The sequence below is a fragment of the Hippocampus zosterae genome, chromosome 4 (genome assembly GCF_025434085.1).
Source record: "Hippocampus zosterae strain Florida chromosome 4, ASM2543408v3, whole genome shotgun sequence".
Taxonomy (NCBI): Eukaryota; Metazoa; Chordata; class Actinopteri; order Syngnathiformes; family Syngnathidae; genus Hippocampus; species Hippocampus zosterae.
Genome location: NC_067454.1, coordinates 14,445,828 through 14,461,836, shown reverse-complemented (window position 1 = coordinate 14,461,836; position 16,009 = coordinate 14,445,828). Strand labels below are relative to the sequence as shown.

Sequence of the window (16,009 nt, the reverse complement as noted above, 5' to 3'; positions counted from 1 at the left end):
ATAATAGTAATAAAAACAAGGCCCCCCTTACTTCCGGTGTCGGTGACTCCGTCACCGGAAATTGTTAGCCTTCAGCAATTTGCAATTGTACATTGCAATCAGCGCTGTCGCGAAATGGCTTTTATATTATAATTATCAGTCAAAGTTCGTTTCGTGTAAAATTCAACGATGGCACTGGCAATGAATGGCAATCTGGGGGATCGAGAGAAGCATTTTAAAACGGTACGCCTGAGCAACGACAGTTAACAGGCTGCAAAAGTGCGTCCCATACCACCGCGCCTGGTCGCCCACGAAGGTAGGCAGTGATTTCCTTTTAACAAACTTCAAGTCTCGTGTCTACTTTATTTGTCTGTTCATCTTAGCGGCCGGTATGGCTGTAGCTCATCACGGCATGCGCGTATAAGTGCGGGCGTGCGCGATAACGAGAGGAGGTTGGTTGATCGAAAAGTAGATCTTAGGTCCAAAACGTTTGGGCACCGCTGCTGTACGTGTTGTCCACCGCAGATTAGTAAATAAACTTCAGAATGTAATACATTTCCAACACATTTTATTAAAAATGCAGTTTTACTGAATTCAACTTCATTATTGACAAGTCACCTGGCATAAGTGAAAAGTGCAAACTGATTGCAGTATTTTGATTCATTTCGGCAAACAATGACATTGAGTCATTGAGACAACATTTTTTTTTGCACTGTGCCAAAATTGAACAAAGTGGAAAAGGTCATTTAAGTTTTCTTGACAATTAAGCTCAAACACTGCAGCGTGCTCTCTTGGACAAATAAAAGGAGCAAAATGAATTCCAAACTGTCTTTTCCCTCAAAATCCCAAATCCCTGATTTAAAAAAAATATGATATATGTCAATGAATGCACATTAACCTAAGCACAGTATCCACGATTCAGTAGGAGCCATTTGTTATGAAGGACTGGAACATGTGAAGAGCTGGACCTGGAGCCCACTGTGGAACCATGTGACCTGCACCCTGGAAACAATTATTCAGTATTCAGTACAACACTTAAGTAAAACTAAATGGAGTAAAACTATTTTGATTTACCTTCACTGTCAGGAAGGTAACGTTTCCATACTGCTGGTAGAATCCTGCGACCTGGTTGTCAAGGTGCCAGGGTTGATACACAGTGGTGGCCTGGGAACAACATGAAGACATTAGATTTGACTATCTCTGCGCAAACCTCAAATATCACTGGCCTCTGGTGGCATGTTTGTTCAACCATTAACTTGACATCCTCATAGATTGATCATCATCAAGATTGGCCACTAAAGTGGAAAAATAACAAGCATGTTGACTGACCAATAGTATAGATTTGTGAAAAAATAAGAAACTTCCAAAATTGTTAGCCTGATGTCATGACAGCGTCATCTACCTTCTGGCTTGATGCTAATATGCCAGCTAATACTCTTCATGAGCCTCGTGTGTGGGTGGTTCGTTTGTGTAGAATAGCTTCACTACTTCATAAACATGTAAGGTAATTTGGGTTTATACGTGCAATAGAGTAGATGCTTTAGTTTATGGTGTTTTGCCACCATCTTTGTACAATTACAAACTCTGGAGGGAGTGGTACTGAAAATAGGTTTTACAAACCTGCACCTTGTGAAGAAGAAGAAGAAAAAAAATACAGTGGGCGACTGGTTAGCACATTTGCCTTCTATTGCTGAGGTGCAGGGTTCGATTCCGGCTCTGGCCTTCCTGTGTTGGAGTGTTTGCAGGTACTCCCGCGCCTGCGTGGGTTTTCTCCGGGAACTTCGGTGTCCTCCCACATTTCAAAAAAATGCGTGGCAGGGTAATGGAACACTCTAAATTGTTCCTATAGTGTGATTGTAAGCGCGAATGGTTGTTTGTCTATGTGCGCCCTGCAATTGGATATAACCAGCCTACTGCCTGAAATCAGCTGGGATAGGCTCCAGCACGCTCGCGACAAGAAGCGGATTATAAAGTGGATGAATGAAAAATCAAACAAGGGTTAGGGATCAATAGTCAGGCGCTACCTCTATGCCCAGGTCTTCCACAAACCACTGATCTCCCAGGAAGTTGCAGGCCATGTCCGTGTCCCCGTTATAGACAAGTGCTCGAAGGCCAAACGAAAGCAACTTAAGATACACATCTTTCACTGATGCGTACAGGCTGGTGTAACCCTGCCCGACAGTCTCACTACAGAAGAGACAAGAAGCGTTAATGAGTTAACACAAGACATGCATGGAACAGGACAATGAGTGGACCTTTGGATCCTTATTTCTGTGACCATCACGTGACAGATGATCATGAGGTCAAGAGTCACATTCAAGCAACCATGTAGAAAACGTACCCCCCATTTACAACAACATAAAACATTTTATAAAAGGCCCCATTATTGGTCCGCATCAAGCAAACGAAGCTCTGATTTGGTTATGAACTGTTCGATACATTTAAAAATGTTAGGATAGACACTGCCAGCACAAATTGATGTTTCAGATTTTTATCCAATTGCTGTTTTACTACTTAAATCTATTAGATGAATCAAATGTTTGTATCGGTGATGTTTTTTGTGCCCTTCCCTATGGCTGGAAACATCAGTGTCTTGAAAGGCGCTTATAAATAAAATTATTATTATTATCCTACTACTACCCGGTACTACTAAGCCGCCACCAGCAGGGGGCACCCTTAACTACAAAGTCAACTGAGGGGGACTCCATATTCAGTATACTGTATATAGTCTTACTTCTAAACAAAGCGTAGGGTTGTAATTGGCCTTCCCCAAAGTATTTTCTGAAGTTTTTAATATTCTGTGTACTCCACTGCATTGTGAATTTAGAATGCAACATTTTAATTTATTAAGACGTGCCTGTATGTGTAGACACACAAGACAAGTACAGAGTAAATGGGGTGAGAGTCCCTTGTGTGTGTGTTTTGTCACACGTTTTAACAAAACGAAATCTCAAAGCCACAACTACTTTCATTTTGTTACAGTTTAGCACACAGTGGCCCAGTTCGTTCGCACAGCTGCCTCACACCCTTTCAGAGAAAATAGATTGATCGTTACCATGGCGATATTGGCTTTGCTGTCACAATTCCGTGAATGTAACTGGTCAAATAAATTGTGGTCTTGAAATTAAACCACACTCTTTAATAACACCACGCACATTATCCAAAATTAATGACAACAAATAACTTGTCGTGCAGAGTGTGTGCGTTCGAACATACCTGCACAAATCCCACGGTGGCAGCGTGTCCGGAATATGCAAGGCTTTCCTGACATCGCCCCTGTTGAGCCAGTTGACTTGAGCCGTGCTATTAATGCAGGGGGGCACCTTGCCCAGAGAGATGGAGAATGACGGCCCATCTGAAAGCTTCCCGCAAAGACTTTGGTCAACATCCCTTTTGCTTATCCTGTGTGGTGAATTAGTGTGCACTCTCGCTTACATTGTTGCTACGTTTGCGGTAGTTCTTGAACAGGTGACTCATTGCCCTCTCGTAGGCTGGGTGGAAACCACCGCGACCCTCACAGTTCAAGTAAAGCGCATACTCGTTAAGGCCACTGTTGTACACGATATTAAAGGCCACGCCGACCTACAGGGAGATCAAAACAGAGGCAGACATTGCTCATCTGTGTGGCGAGATGAACAATGTACATGCAGGGCGCACGTACATACCAGCGTCTGGCATTTCTGCGAAGTGGAGTTGGAGAAGTCACATCTTTGCTTCTCGCAGCAATAAAGGTTGAGATCACGCCACAAGCTGCACATAACGCACAAAGTTACAATTGCAACCACACCAGGAAAAAGCCCGACTCTGGATGCAGGATCTCTGCTGATGCTGTACATCTGTCTTCATGCTCAAAATACTCTTGATAGTACAACAGATACAGTACGTTAAGGTACAGGTGTCAAACTCTAGGTCCGGAGGACAGATCCACCCCATAAGATCATTTTTACATAGCCTGTGGAGGCAAATAGTCTTCACTTGTAACAACAGTGAGATATTGCAAGATTTATTTTGTGACCAAACCCCCCTACACCCCCTTTTTTAAAATAAACTGAAAACATTTGGGGCGGCCCGGTAGTCCAGTGGTTAGCACGTCGGCTTCACAGTGCAGAGGTACCGGGTTCGATTCCAGCTGCGGCCTCCCTGTGTGGAGTTTGCATGTTCTCCCTGGGCCTGCGTGGGTTTTCTCCGGGTGCTCCGGTTTCCTCCCACATTCCAAAAAACATGCGTGGCAGGCTGATTGGACGCTCTATATTGTCCCTAGGTGTGAGTGTGAGTGAGAATGGTTGTTCGTTTCTGTGTGCCCTGCGATTGGCTGGCAACCGCTTCAGGGTGTCCCCCGCCTACTGCCCGAAGACAGCTGGGATAGGCTCCAGTACCCCCCGCGACCCTAGTGAGGATCAAGCGGCTTGGAAGATGAATGAATGAAAACATTTGAACTGACTTCTGATTTCAAAACTAGTTATCCATCCATTTGTTGTGTATATGTGATAATATATCTTGAATATACTGTTATACCAGACTTGGCATTCTTCTTCATCTCTTACCCATCTACCGTTTACTCTATTTACTCTTGTCATAGTGCCCCCCAGTGTTGACATTGACTCACCACATGTGAAATGCTTTTGTACTCCAGTGAAATGTTTGGAAAGATTGTTCACATACCTGCTAAAATGCGAGTAGTTAAAAAAAAATCAAAGGAAACTGCCGCCATGTATAAGAATCGTTTTTGAACAATATTTGATTAAAATAAAACATTTTCATCATAATTTTAAGCTCGATGGCCAGATCAAGAAGAGGTTGTTGGTGAGTACTCAAATGCAAGTTTAAGCTGTCTGAATATTTACATCAAAGCATTCCTAATTCTGACTGTACCTCTGCAATCATGTGTTTGTGATAGTTCAACTATTCTGAAGCTATTCGTCTATCCATTATTTGAGCCGCTTATCCTCATGGGGGACGTGCTGGAGACGGTCCTACACTGTAAATTACAACCGCAATAATTAACCCCATTAACTTATGTCCTATTTTACAGTGTCAATCAAAACTGGGCATTTTAAAATAAAGTCCCTTCATCGAAAAGTAACTTACTCTTCTCCAAAGAGGCCGTGGTAGTAGGCAAAATATATTAAAGTCTCGTCATTGAGTGCAAAGCTGCTGAGACCATTTCCCACAGCAAATCCCTTGAAAGAAAAAAGAAAACACATAAAAATTAACATACATTTGACAGTGTAGCACAGTATTTATTACCATTTCGTCTTACTGTTTATTCTGTATGTTAAATCGCTCCATGTACAGCACTTTGTATGCAGCGATGGCTGTTTGAAAGTGCTCTATAAATACTGTTGACTTGACTTGACTTGAGTATACACCAACCACTTAGCGTGCCACAAGAAATGGTCCAGTTTTATCCAATTGATCCAAAAATGATTACTTAGGGAAAATACAACTTATCATTGTTATCCTCTTTGCAAGCGACATAGTGACAGGCAGAACAATTAACGTATGCGTCTATTCCCACAACGAAACAGGCTCAGATTTCAGACGGAATTCGCACATCTGCGTGAAACGTAAGACGGGATATCATCATTATTTTTTAGTATACACAGAACCTTTTTTGGGAGGGCCCTTCTCCATTGCAAAGTAACATCAACTCTATCACGCATTCGAGTTTAAGAATCTCACCTTAAATTTGATTTTGTCATCTCCTGTAGCAATGCGTAAACTGAGGGTTGGCACGTAAATTCCACCATAACTTTCTCCAACGATGAAAAAGTCATTCCGTGTGAAGCTCGGAAACTTGGCAAAAAAACTCTGCAGCGCTTTGTAATTGTCCTCGGCAACCTAAACAGGAGACGTGAATTTATTTATTTTTTATCTTCACGCAACAAGTCAATCAATCATAGAGTATATCACCTGATCATCATCCGTTGTGTAGTCACCGTCAATGGAGTAGGAGTAGCCGACTCCTGCGGGAGATTCTAAATATAGAACGTTTGCAATCTTGTTCCAGCTGAAAGTGTTCTCGTACAAAGTGGCTCCATCATCTTTTACCTGAGAGGAAATTAACAATGAAAGTCACGTCAACGGAGTGTTGTTGCCAGTTTTGCAAATTATGGGCACACCCACATGGAAGGGTCCGTTCTCGGATAGGAATCCATCCAGCGAGCTGCAGCCTGGGCCTCCGTTGAGCCACAATACCAGCGGGTCTTTGACCGGATCCCTCTGAGAGGTCACAAACCTGCACGAGACCCAAACCACCAACATTCACTTTCAATTAATCAAAGAAGCAAACGTGCTGAGTACAAATATTTCATACCACTTTTTTTTCCCCCGGACTGATATCATTAAGTGTTCTCAGCCCAATACCAAAAGTAGGCCTACTTTTGAGACATGACATTTCGATTAAACCAGTGACCGATAGTTTTAAAGAAAGACCTTTCATTTATTTCTGACAGAAGGCAGTTAGTTACTCTGCAACACGGAATGCAAGTTAAAATCAAAACACAAACAAATCCCACAGATTTAGAATTTTTTTGTAATAAATTCACAAATGTGCAAGGACAAAACAAATCTGACAACTCCTGATTTTTAGTGTTTGATCAAATTAGTACAAGAATGCCAATTACAACTCCTCCAACCCAACTTGACATAAATAGACATAGTTCCGTTTCTCACTGGAGAAAGGGTTGTGTACTTTTAATAGGAGCAGGGAGAAGAGCAATATGCAATTCATGAGTAGCACTTCAGCAGCACAGTGAACAACTGATTAGCACATGCGCCTCACAGTCCAGTCAATTTGTTTCTGGCTCCGGCCTTTCTGTGTGGAGTTTGCATGCTCTCCCCGTGCCTGTAGATGTTTTTTTAATTGAATACTTGGGTGTACTTGCTCTTACTCTCGTAATTAAGCATATCACCACTTTTTACTTATCCTTGAGTCACATCATTTTCAAATGACAGTAGTTTTATAGGAATGTATTTTTTGTCTACTCAACCCACTTTTTATGAGCACAATGAAAATAAACCTCCGCACATAATTGTTCTTTTTTATTCCCTCTACGCTATCAAACTTGCGACTTTTGCTAACGTTGTGATCAGAATGACAAACGCTAAACTGGATAATAACTGAATATAGACAGTACAGATTTTTTTCAAATGTAAGGAGTTAAAAAAAGTCGTCAGAAATATTAATACTCAAGTGTACGTACCTTGAAAAAAAATCTAAGCACATTTTATTTTAAAAAATAGTTACTTGTTATCAGTGAGACTGACTTCAAAACAAGATAGTAAAACGAAAGCAGTCACGTGACCACTACGAGTACAATACTTATTCTCAAGTGTGTGTTTCATGTCGCTCACCAATAATGCAGAAATTTGCCGGGTCTGGCCTGGACGTGTCCCGACCACTGACGGAAGTTGGGTTTGAAAGTCATGCCGGGGAGATTGCTCACCTCGTCGGGGGCATAATGAGCCCAAGAGCCACGCCAGAAGACGGCTAATACGGATAAAAACAAGACCGACGGGCGACCCTGTGCATACATCTTCTGACCTCAACGATCAGCTAACTGATGGGGGATGATAACAGATGAAGCGAGGCTCGTTTTTTTATATCCTGGCGCGTGACTTCCTTGCAAAACAAGTCACGTGACGGCGCTTGTTCGTTACGTGCACAGATGCCAATCGCACTTGCTTGCTTGATTTTGCAACTTTTTCACCAAACACATGAACCTACTTTTAAAATCGGTTTCAAAACCTTTAGCAACTTTTTAAAAGTGATTTGAACTATTACTAAAATGGGATCATTTCCCTCGATGGCACACAAAGAATATCTGTCACGCAGCCTGAATGATACTGTTTTTGACTTTCGAAATGCATTATGCACCTCTAAAGTTTCATACGCCGTACACACTGCGTGTGTTGTAATTAATCACGAGTACTAATGAGCTTTTCCTTCGCCGCTGTTGAGTAAAATCTCTGTTCTGCCGCTGTTCCAGCTCACCTGCGGCGGCGGGTCTGCGTCAGGGCTCGCCTCTGAGCCCTCTCTTGTTTTCTGTGGTGTGATGGACAGATCAGGAGTCTCCTTTTGACTATGATGTTTGCAGGTAACATTCTGATCTGTAATGACTGTAGGGGGCTGGTGTACGACGAAATAGAGCGGTGCGACCTGCCATCTTGTATGGTTTAGAGACGGCAGCAATGATCAGTTGATGTTACTGATTATATTTTCCGGGGAGGGGGGAGGACTCTCACCCAATCCCCAAACAATTCTTTTCGTTTTAGCTGTTGAACTGTCCAAGACTGTAATCAGGTCCAGTTCTTGGAGTGGAGAACTGCCTTCTATTGGCGGGTTTGCACACCAAGGAAAAGCTTATCCTGTTGCCATGGCAACGCTTGTTTGAAGCAGCTCGGAATTACGCTTCCAGATAACTGCAAACGACATTTGGAAGCATGGTGAGCTAAAGTTTGTTTATCCTGAGTTTGCCTTTCGGATTACAATGAGGTGGATGAATGAGTTGTATTAGCTTTACAGCATTGACTCGAAATGTTTTGGCTAACGTGCTAACTTTGAACAGTCGCCTAAAAAGAAGAGCTCGGGCAAAAAGTCAGCCAAGGTCAAGCCTGCTGCACTCATAGATGGACTCACCACGGACGAGCTGTCCAAGGAGCAGGTCAGAATGAAAACGATGCCGCAATGAATAAATACATAATCTATATGGTTTTTGGGTTTTAGATCAGCTTGACAACTTGAGTGAAGAGAGTTTGCAGCGCAGGACGCCCTCTCATTTGACTATATAAGTGATTCAAAACCGTGATATATAGTGAATATTTTATTTACTGCATTGGCTTGATTTGAGCGATAAGGTTTCAACTTTGTCAAATTGCAGATTTTAGGGTGTTTCAGAGCTACCATTGTTGAATGTCGTTTAATTCGTGCAGTATTCTCTGAAAAATACACAAAAAAGACCGAAAATGATCCAAGTGTGGGAACATTTCAGACTGAAATGGGCACCGGTGTCGTGAAATCTTTGTCACCCAGACCTTCCTTGCTCGAAGTTTAATTAATTTTACCTTGTCTGGGGTCCTACGCGCAGCTTCTTTCCTGTGATATTAATGTTGATGTGCCTTACTAATATAACGTTACCTCCGTGCAGGGCTTGGTCTCTATATGTGTCAACCGTCTAGTTGTGGCTTGTTAATTTCATCAAGTGCAGAATTAATGCCAGGAGCACTTTTTACTCAGGATTATAAAAAAAAAACTCAGGTGAAATTGCTCAAGCAGGTTGAAAATTAACAAAAATATAGTTGCGATGTGTTTAACAACATGCCAATTGTAGACTCGGCGTTGTTCAGCGTTCGTGCATGTTACATGGGTCTACAGTGAGTCTCTAAGACTCCGCGAGTATTATGCACTGCAACCTACAACACATTTTTAGATACATTGTTCAATTAATATCTCTCTGACAGTCAATGAGCTAATCATTATTTTGGAAGGCACATCTGTTGTGGGTAGAAATTACGTGCCGCTACGGCAATAAAATTGATTTCTGAATTCTAGATGATAGAGCACATTGCCATCCTGCGAGAGCAGCTGGATAGAGAACAGGAAGAGAGGAACTACTTCCAGCTGGAGCGAGATATGATCCACTCCTTTTGGGATGTGACCAAGAAGCAACTGAAGGAGGCCGTGGCCCAACTCAGAAATGAAGAAAAGAAGATTGAGGAAGATGAGGGACGCCACCTTGTAGAGATTAAAGTAGGTAACTAAAAATCTTTTGCACAGCTTGATGGAGAAGTCAAGCAAGTATCCTGTTCAGGGTCGTGGATGAGCTGCTGTCCATTTCAGCTGACTTTGGGCATATCCTAACTTCCTGTGGAAATTTACTGGAAGCTTTGCACCCATTTCCTACTCTACCTCACTGCAAAGTGTATTCGCAATGTTATGAATTGAACCGCATCTTTCCGTGACATCAGGTGTATAAGCAGAAAATGAAGCACCTGTTGCGTGAGCACAACAACACCATGTCTGAGTTGGAAGCAGACCGTGTCACAACTGCTGAGGTGAGAGAGAAAGAACAAGCCCAGCTGGAGAGGGAGCTTCATAAAAGGACGGCAGCCATCAGGAATGACATACACCAGCTCGACATTGAAAATCTTGTCAGTGAGCTGGAGAAGGTGAGGACATCGATTAATTTTTTTTAACGCATCTAATTTCAACGCAATGGATGCAAATATGCATCTCATTGAGATATACTTTTTCTCTGCTATCCCAAAAGGAAAGGAAAACAAATTCCTTGTGTGTTTTAGGTACTTGGCCAATAAAGATGATTCTGATTCTGAAATTACTGGTTTGATTGGCCCATTTGTCAACAGGGACACAATGAAGAAGTGGCCAAAACAAAGAAGAACTGGGAGGATCAACTGGCAGGTAGACCTCTAATCCTCCAAGGGAATTTTTGTTTACCTGTACAGTGCCACTCGGTTTTCGCCAGGAATAGGGACCAGAGAAAGTCCACAAATAATTGCCGTAACTCTTTGTTGTTGCATATAGATGCCACAATTGACAACATGGCACTTAAAATGAAAATAATAAAACATGCAGATGGGTGTCCTTAGACACCATGTTAAGTAATTTTACACCATAAAAGCTATGCACAATTAAACACAAAATCAGTTGCAAGATCAGGACAAATTACAGTCAACCATATACCTGTACTGTCTTTTTTTTTATATAAGTGCAAAGAAGTCACCTTGTTTCAATTGCCGCTGTCTGTAATCCAAGATTAAAGATCTTAGTTTTATTTCTTTTTTTGTGTTACATTAATCTTTCGTTCGTACTTGGAAAATCAGGTTGTTCCTTCATGTCGAAAATCTCCTGTCTCCCCAAGTCAGTAGCATCTAAGCCCACAACTTACTTCTATGTGACATCATCTTTAACAAGTATGCTACTAAAGCTTTGGCATGTTATTTTGCAGAGAGTGACATCACTTTGACTGTTGACCCAAACCGAGAGTACATGTCGTTCATACTCTCCCATCAAGTCCAGTGATGTTCATTTACAAAGCATGACAGCACCATACTTTGAGGTCCAGGTCGCGGGCAGTTGGAGCCTGTCCCTGGTGACTCTGTCTAGAGACAACCGTTCTTAGTGACATTCAAATGATCAGTGAGTGAGAATTCGACCTACGGTACCTGCACTGAAGTCCGGTCAATGTACCATGACACAATTTGTGGCTCACAATCATGAACCGATGTTGTGTAAGTATTGTATTCGGTAGTTATATTGTTCAAAGAGGCTCATTAATTGTATGAGCTAGCAAACTAGCCTAAAGATCAAACTAGTAAACCGACGAGATATCACACACGTGTAAACAAATAATGCGCACAAATGGTAAAAATAATTCAAATAATCTTGAGATATTTACCCACAACAACACAAATTGGATGGCAAATTAGACAATGCGGGCTATAAATAACTTCATAGGGACAGAAGCAAAACCATACTTTCGATGTCACTTCTGACTATCTAGTGCCAACAACAATGTCCAAACAAGATGGAAAAATACGATCAATGCATTAAATTTAACCACGACATCAAGATTCCACTAGATGGTGCCAAAGGAATAATTTAATTCCTTTGGCCTGAACAAAAAAATGCATGTAACCAAGATGTTTGACAGAGGATTGGTTAAAAAAAAAAAAATATATATATATATATATGTATATATATATATATATAGAGAGAGAGAGAGAGAGAGAGAGAGAGAGAGAGAGAGAGAGAGAGAGAGAGAGAGAGAGAGAGAGAGAGAGAGAGAGAGAGAGAGAGAGAGAGAGAGAGAGAGAGAGAGAGAGAGAGAGAGAGAGAGAGAGAGAGAGAGAGAGAGAGAGAGAGAGAGAAAATTAGCCTCCTCCGGCAAAAAACAAACAAACTATATATATATATATTTGTGTGTGTGCACGAATTTGCCACTGCTGTAACATGAATCTACAAGCGTTAACTCTGTCATTTTGTGCACACATTTGAGTAGGAACAGAGGCCCACTACAAGGAAAAGCTGGAGCTGTTGCAACAGGAGCTGGTCAACATGAGGAAAATGGAAGTCCTCAAACAAGAGGATCAGTGGAACAGTCACATCAACGCTCTGACCAGAGATCACGATCAAATATTTGGTGACACACTCACTCTCCTCAATCAAACCATGGAACGAGATTTGTATCACAATGATTCAATGAAGGTAAGAATGCTACCTTCTGAAAAAAGACAAAAAATACTCATGCATACAAAATACGAAATGTTTGTGTGATGTGCTTCAGTTCAACGGCAAAAACAACAATACTAGCAAAACTGCCTTACTATCCTAATACCGGTCGGTATTAAGATTCTTGCTGAATTTTTGATTTCGATATATTTATTTAGATCTTGTGAAAGTGTGAAGCCTAATATAGTGGTCATTAACCGTTTAAGTAATTATTTGAATGTATTCGCCTTTAACGTTCAACATTTGTTCACAAATTATTTTTTTTTAAAAAGGAAATATTTCCTCATAAATAATTAACCACCTACCCTTTATTCTTCATGCTGTCCTATCCTAGAAACAAATAGAAGCCCTAAAGATGAAACAAAAAGAAAAGGAGAAGAACCTGACTCGCCTTCTAGCAGAAAACGAGCATCTCAGTAAGCTCCTCCTCGACGTGCAGCACAAAGCTGCTGAAATTGAGAGAAAGATGAAGAACCCGATCCGGGAAGAGGTTGCCTTTTTTTTAAATACTATGCTTATTGCGTGTGGATATTTCATATTGTGTGGGTTTTATATGTTACAACCAGCGGCTTGATGTTGAGCTTTCAACAGGACACCAAAGAAAAGAGAAAAGAAAAGGAGCTCCGTGATCAGAAACAAGAATTAGAGCAACTGAAGCAGAAATTCAGCGAGGTAAACATAATCATAAATAATGTATTGCATTTAGCATACTTCTGATAATCCACTCTCACATGAATGTGACTCTAGCTTCAACGGGAACGAGACGAGCTGCGCTTGACCCTCACTCAGAATATTGAGCGTCTTCAGAGGGAAGAGGATGAGAAGAATGCAAAAATGGAAGCGAAAGTGAGGGATATGACGGACAGCTTGGCAGCGACGGAGGCCAAGTTCTCCACTGTGCTCTTGGACTCTAATGTGGACCAAACTGCACTCAAAAGCAGCAGAGACGGTGCCGAGGTACCACATTTTCCCTTAAGGGCCTATGCACAGTGGTGTTAGAGTAACAAAGTGAATTTCCAAATGCAACCTAGGGAACAGGGATTTTATTCAAATTTGAATATACGTATATAAATCGCACCTGAGTAGAAGTTGTAGGAGACAGCCTTACTCTGTAAAAAGTCTCATTTATAATCCCCAAAATAGGTACTGTTACATTCATGGATTAAGTGTCAAGCAAATTCATCCATCCATTTTGAGCGGTCGCCATTTTGTGGTCGTCTCCTGTCAACTGAAATGGATGTCAAATGTCGTCGGGCTCGCATTGCGAACATCATGAGACCGAACACCAAAAACCGTTGAGCTCTGCGTTAGAGCAGATGGAGTTGAATCACTGAATATAACGGGCCACGCACTGCAGTGTGGCTATCCCTTCACAAAACGATCTATGTTACGTATGTGTCAATTTCTTTCCAATTTCCACTTTGTGTTGATCCAACAAATATTCACGTTTGTGGATGTGACGTGACAAATTGTGGAAAAAGGGGTATAAATACTTTGGCAAGCCACTGTAGATGGAGGGATAGATGGTGGAATTTAAATTTGACGGTGAATATTTCCAATATTTTAATGTTTTTTTTTTTCCTCTTAAAGGATATGATAGACTCCAGCAATCAATCCATGAAGGATTTACAATACAACATCTCTCGGGCTACCAAGGTTTGCTGATCTTTTGCCTGTTTGCTAAAAGTGATACATGTAACAAAATAAGTAATGCATGTTTTCTGTGTCTCCTGTATGTTGAAACATCGGTTCTTCTGGCAGGCCCGTCAGGATTTATTCCTGAGGGATGAGGCAAAGCAAAGAGCTCTTGGTATCTCTGTGGAGGAACCTTGTGTGACATATTCCACATTTAGGAATAAATATTGGGTGTATGATGAATTTTAGATCAAATGACTGAATCTGTGATAGGTGATCTCACTTAGTCTGGTTTTGCTTGACTTGATGAATCGAACTAAATTGAATATTACTGAACTATCAGGTGTACTCTTTGTGCACTCGGAAGAGAAAAGGCAGTAGGGGGCATGGAATTGTGCAAAATGTCTCTGTGATATAAAATAATAAGGATTCAGGGCAATGGTCTACAAATTGGTGTTTCTCAGCTTTTATTCAACCAGGTGCATATTTTACATTAATTTACATTATTACAAATCTCACAACACACTCCCAATCAAAAATGTGACAAAAATTATATTTGTAGTTATTCATACAATTGTACTTTCAGATAGAAGTGAACTGACTTACGAGTTTATTTATTTTTATTTTTTTTAGATGCAAGCAATCGTTGGGCTTGCAAGTTTTTTTACATTAATTTTATTTTTTGCTTTATATGCGAGGACAAACTTAAGATTCTATCGGTTATTGCTTGCAGTGACTAAACCTACTTCTCAATAATCAGCAAGTTCGGCAGATAGCATTAGTAAACAATTCTTTTAAAAAAAACGTTTCAATCTGTTAATTGCCACTCCCAGTTGAAGTTTCCTATCAAACCAAACATAAAGCAAAAATAATTACACAGGTATTTTTAAAACAATTAGTGCCTTAGTAATTTCCCGGCTAGCTTAATGTTAACACATAATGACAGACTCGATAGACTTTCTAATGGGTGGCATCTATATCGCGGTGTTATAACTATTTTTAACAACAAGCATCCGAACATAAAAGGTGGAGCAGCACATGTAGACAGATAATACAACACCACTCAATCATATATTCCATATCTCATCGAAGAACTAATATTAGTGGCCTGCTGAGGAGCTGTAGACCGTCTCCACGTGCAATCTGTCTGTTTATTCTGCCCCCAGGTTTTACACGGACCACTGAAAAAGTGGGACAATCAAATGATGCAGTATGACAAAACCTCTCTCATTGTATTTATTTGTATTTACTTTTTTTTCTAAGGTACAATATGATAGAGTGCTATTTTGTCATTAAAAAATGGGGCAGGAGGCTGTAATGGATAAATAGTGTTTCAATTCATTTCAATGGGGAAAAGAGTTGAGCTCATAGAATGAACTAAACTCATCTAAAGGCACCGCTGTACTGAAATAACAAACAGCATATTTTCATTTCCTTACAAAATGACACTATGGAGTGTGAACCTATTCAGTGAAATGCAAAGCTATTATTCTTTTGTGTGGTGAGCCACTGCTTAATTGTACCTTTTAAGATTAACCCCTGATTGATTCATTCATTGTCGAAGAAGTGTGTCTTTTTATTTTTTTCTTAATAAAGTACAAAGAACAATGATAATGATATGTTTGTCCGCTCACCAGCGTCCAGCTTTCTAAATCTCCGGAGACTTGTTGGCTTTTTGATGAAGCCTTCTGTCCCCTCTGTAGATGACATGTTTGAGTAAAATCATGTTTCCTGACTTTTCAACAGTCACGTCTTGCTTTAATCTCCATGGAAGTGCTACGTGTTGGCTGATGGCAGTCAAAAGTTCTTTGAAGATACATCTATTAATAACGTGTCATAAATACAGTGATGGTTCGGTAGACATCGCTGGGACTTAAAGTGAACCCGAGTATTCCAATCTCAACATCTAGTTGTCAGTAGAGCACAAGGCGGGGTGGATCCAATTGCTCATTCTATACACCTGCAGTGAAACGAGCGCTGGCGCATCGAGTGATTGCTGTTCCTTTTAGTATTAATAATACAGGAGAAAGTTATTGTCCCAGTGAAACACAGTATCATGCTATGACAGGAAGCAGAGTGAGGTGTCCTCTCAGGTTTCGGAGCCCTGCAGACGTTCGGATTCCGGGGAGCTGGCTGCTCTTA

General features: G+C 40.9%; 2 protein-coding genes across 3 annotated transcripts; one reads left to right on the top strand and one right to left on the bottom strand.

The window, feature by feature from the left end:
* Positions 1 to 530: 530 nt before the first annotated feature.
* On the bottom strand, positions 531 to 7,627 carry si:ch211-122f10.4 (cathepsin A-like). Its single transcript, XM_052063494.1, has 11 exons — positions 7,336 to 7,627; positions 6,106 to 6,217; positions 5,893 to 6,030; positions 5,662 to 5,820; positions 5,068 to 5,159; positions 3,645 to 3,729; positions 3,415 to 3,561; positions 3,196 to 3,341; positions 2,004 to 2,166; positions 1,054 to 1,143; positions 531 to 981 (listed from the first exon to the last, which is right to left on the bottom strand). Exons 1-11 carry the CDS (start codon positions 7,515 to 7,517, stop codon positions 898 to 900), a joined length of 1,398 nt encoding a protein of 465 aa, XP_051919454.1. The 5' UTR covers positions 7,518 to 7,627; the 3' UTR covers positions 531 to 897.
* A 312-nt stretch (positions 7,628 to 7,939) lies between these two features.
* Positions 7,940 to 15,481, top strand: gas8 (growth arrest-specific 8). 2 transcript variants are annotated; one of them, XM_052063496.1, is made up of 11 exons: positions 7,940 to 8,427; positions 8,550 to 8,645; positions 9,533 to 9,730; positions 9,949 to 10,149; positions 10,348 to 10,402; positions 12,003 to 12,208; positions 12,567 to 12,722; positions 12,824 to 12,904; positions 12,980 to 13,189; positions 13,823 to 13,888; positions 13,994 to 15,481. In XM_052063496.1, exons 1-11 carry the CDS (start codon positions 8,425 to 8,427, stop codon positions 14,114 to 14,116), a joined length of 1,395 nt encoding a protein of 464 aa, XP_051919456.1. In that variant the 5' UTR covers positions 7,940 to 8,424; the 3' UTR covers positions 14,117 to 15,481. The 2 variants fall into 2 exon arrangements, with proteins under 2 accessions (XP_051919456.1, XP_051919455.1); XM_052063495.1 differs by having other exon boundaries at positions 12,000 to 12,208.
* The last annotated feature ends 528 nt before the right edge of the window (positions 15,482 to 16,009 follow it).

What these genes read in the sequence shown, in the direction of transcription:
- si:ch211-122f10.4 (XM_052063494.1), bottom strand. Translation starts at nt 7,517, where the DNA reads ATGTATGCACAGGGTCGCCCGTCGGTCTTGTTTTTATCCGTATTAGCC. An exon ending in CACGGCCTCTTTGGAGAAGA is followed by an intron (nt 3,730 to 5,067) that starts GTAAGTTACTTT and finishes CGTTATGTGCAG; the next exon opens with CTTGTGGCGTGATCTCAACC. An exon ending in CGCAGAAATGCCAGACGCTG is followed by an intron (nt 3,562 to 3,644) that starts GTATGTACGTGC and finishes ATCTCCCTGTAG; the next exon opens with GTCGGCGTGGCCTTTAATAT.
- gas8 (XM_052063495.1), top strand. An exon ending in ACGAGCTGTCCAAGGAGCAG is followed by an intron (nt 8,646 to 9,532) that starts GTCAGAATGAAA and finishes TCTGAATTCTAG; the next exon opens with ATGATAGAGCACATTGCCAT. An exon ending in GCCACCTTGTAGAGATTAAA is followed by an intron (nt 9,731 to 9,948) that starts GTAGGTAACTAA and finishes CCGTGACATCAG; the next exon opens with GTGTATAAGCAGAAAATGAA.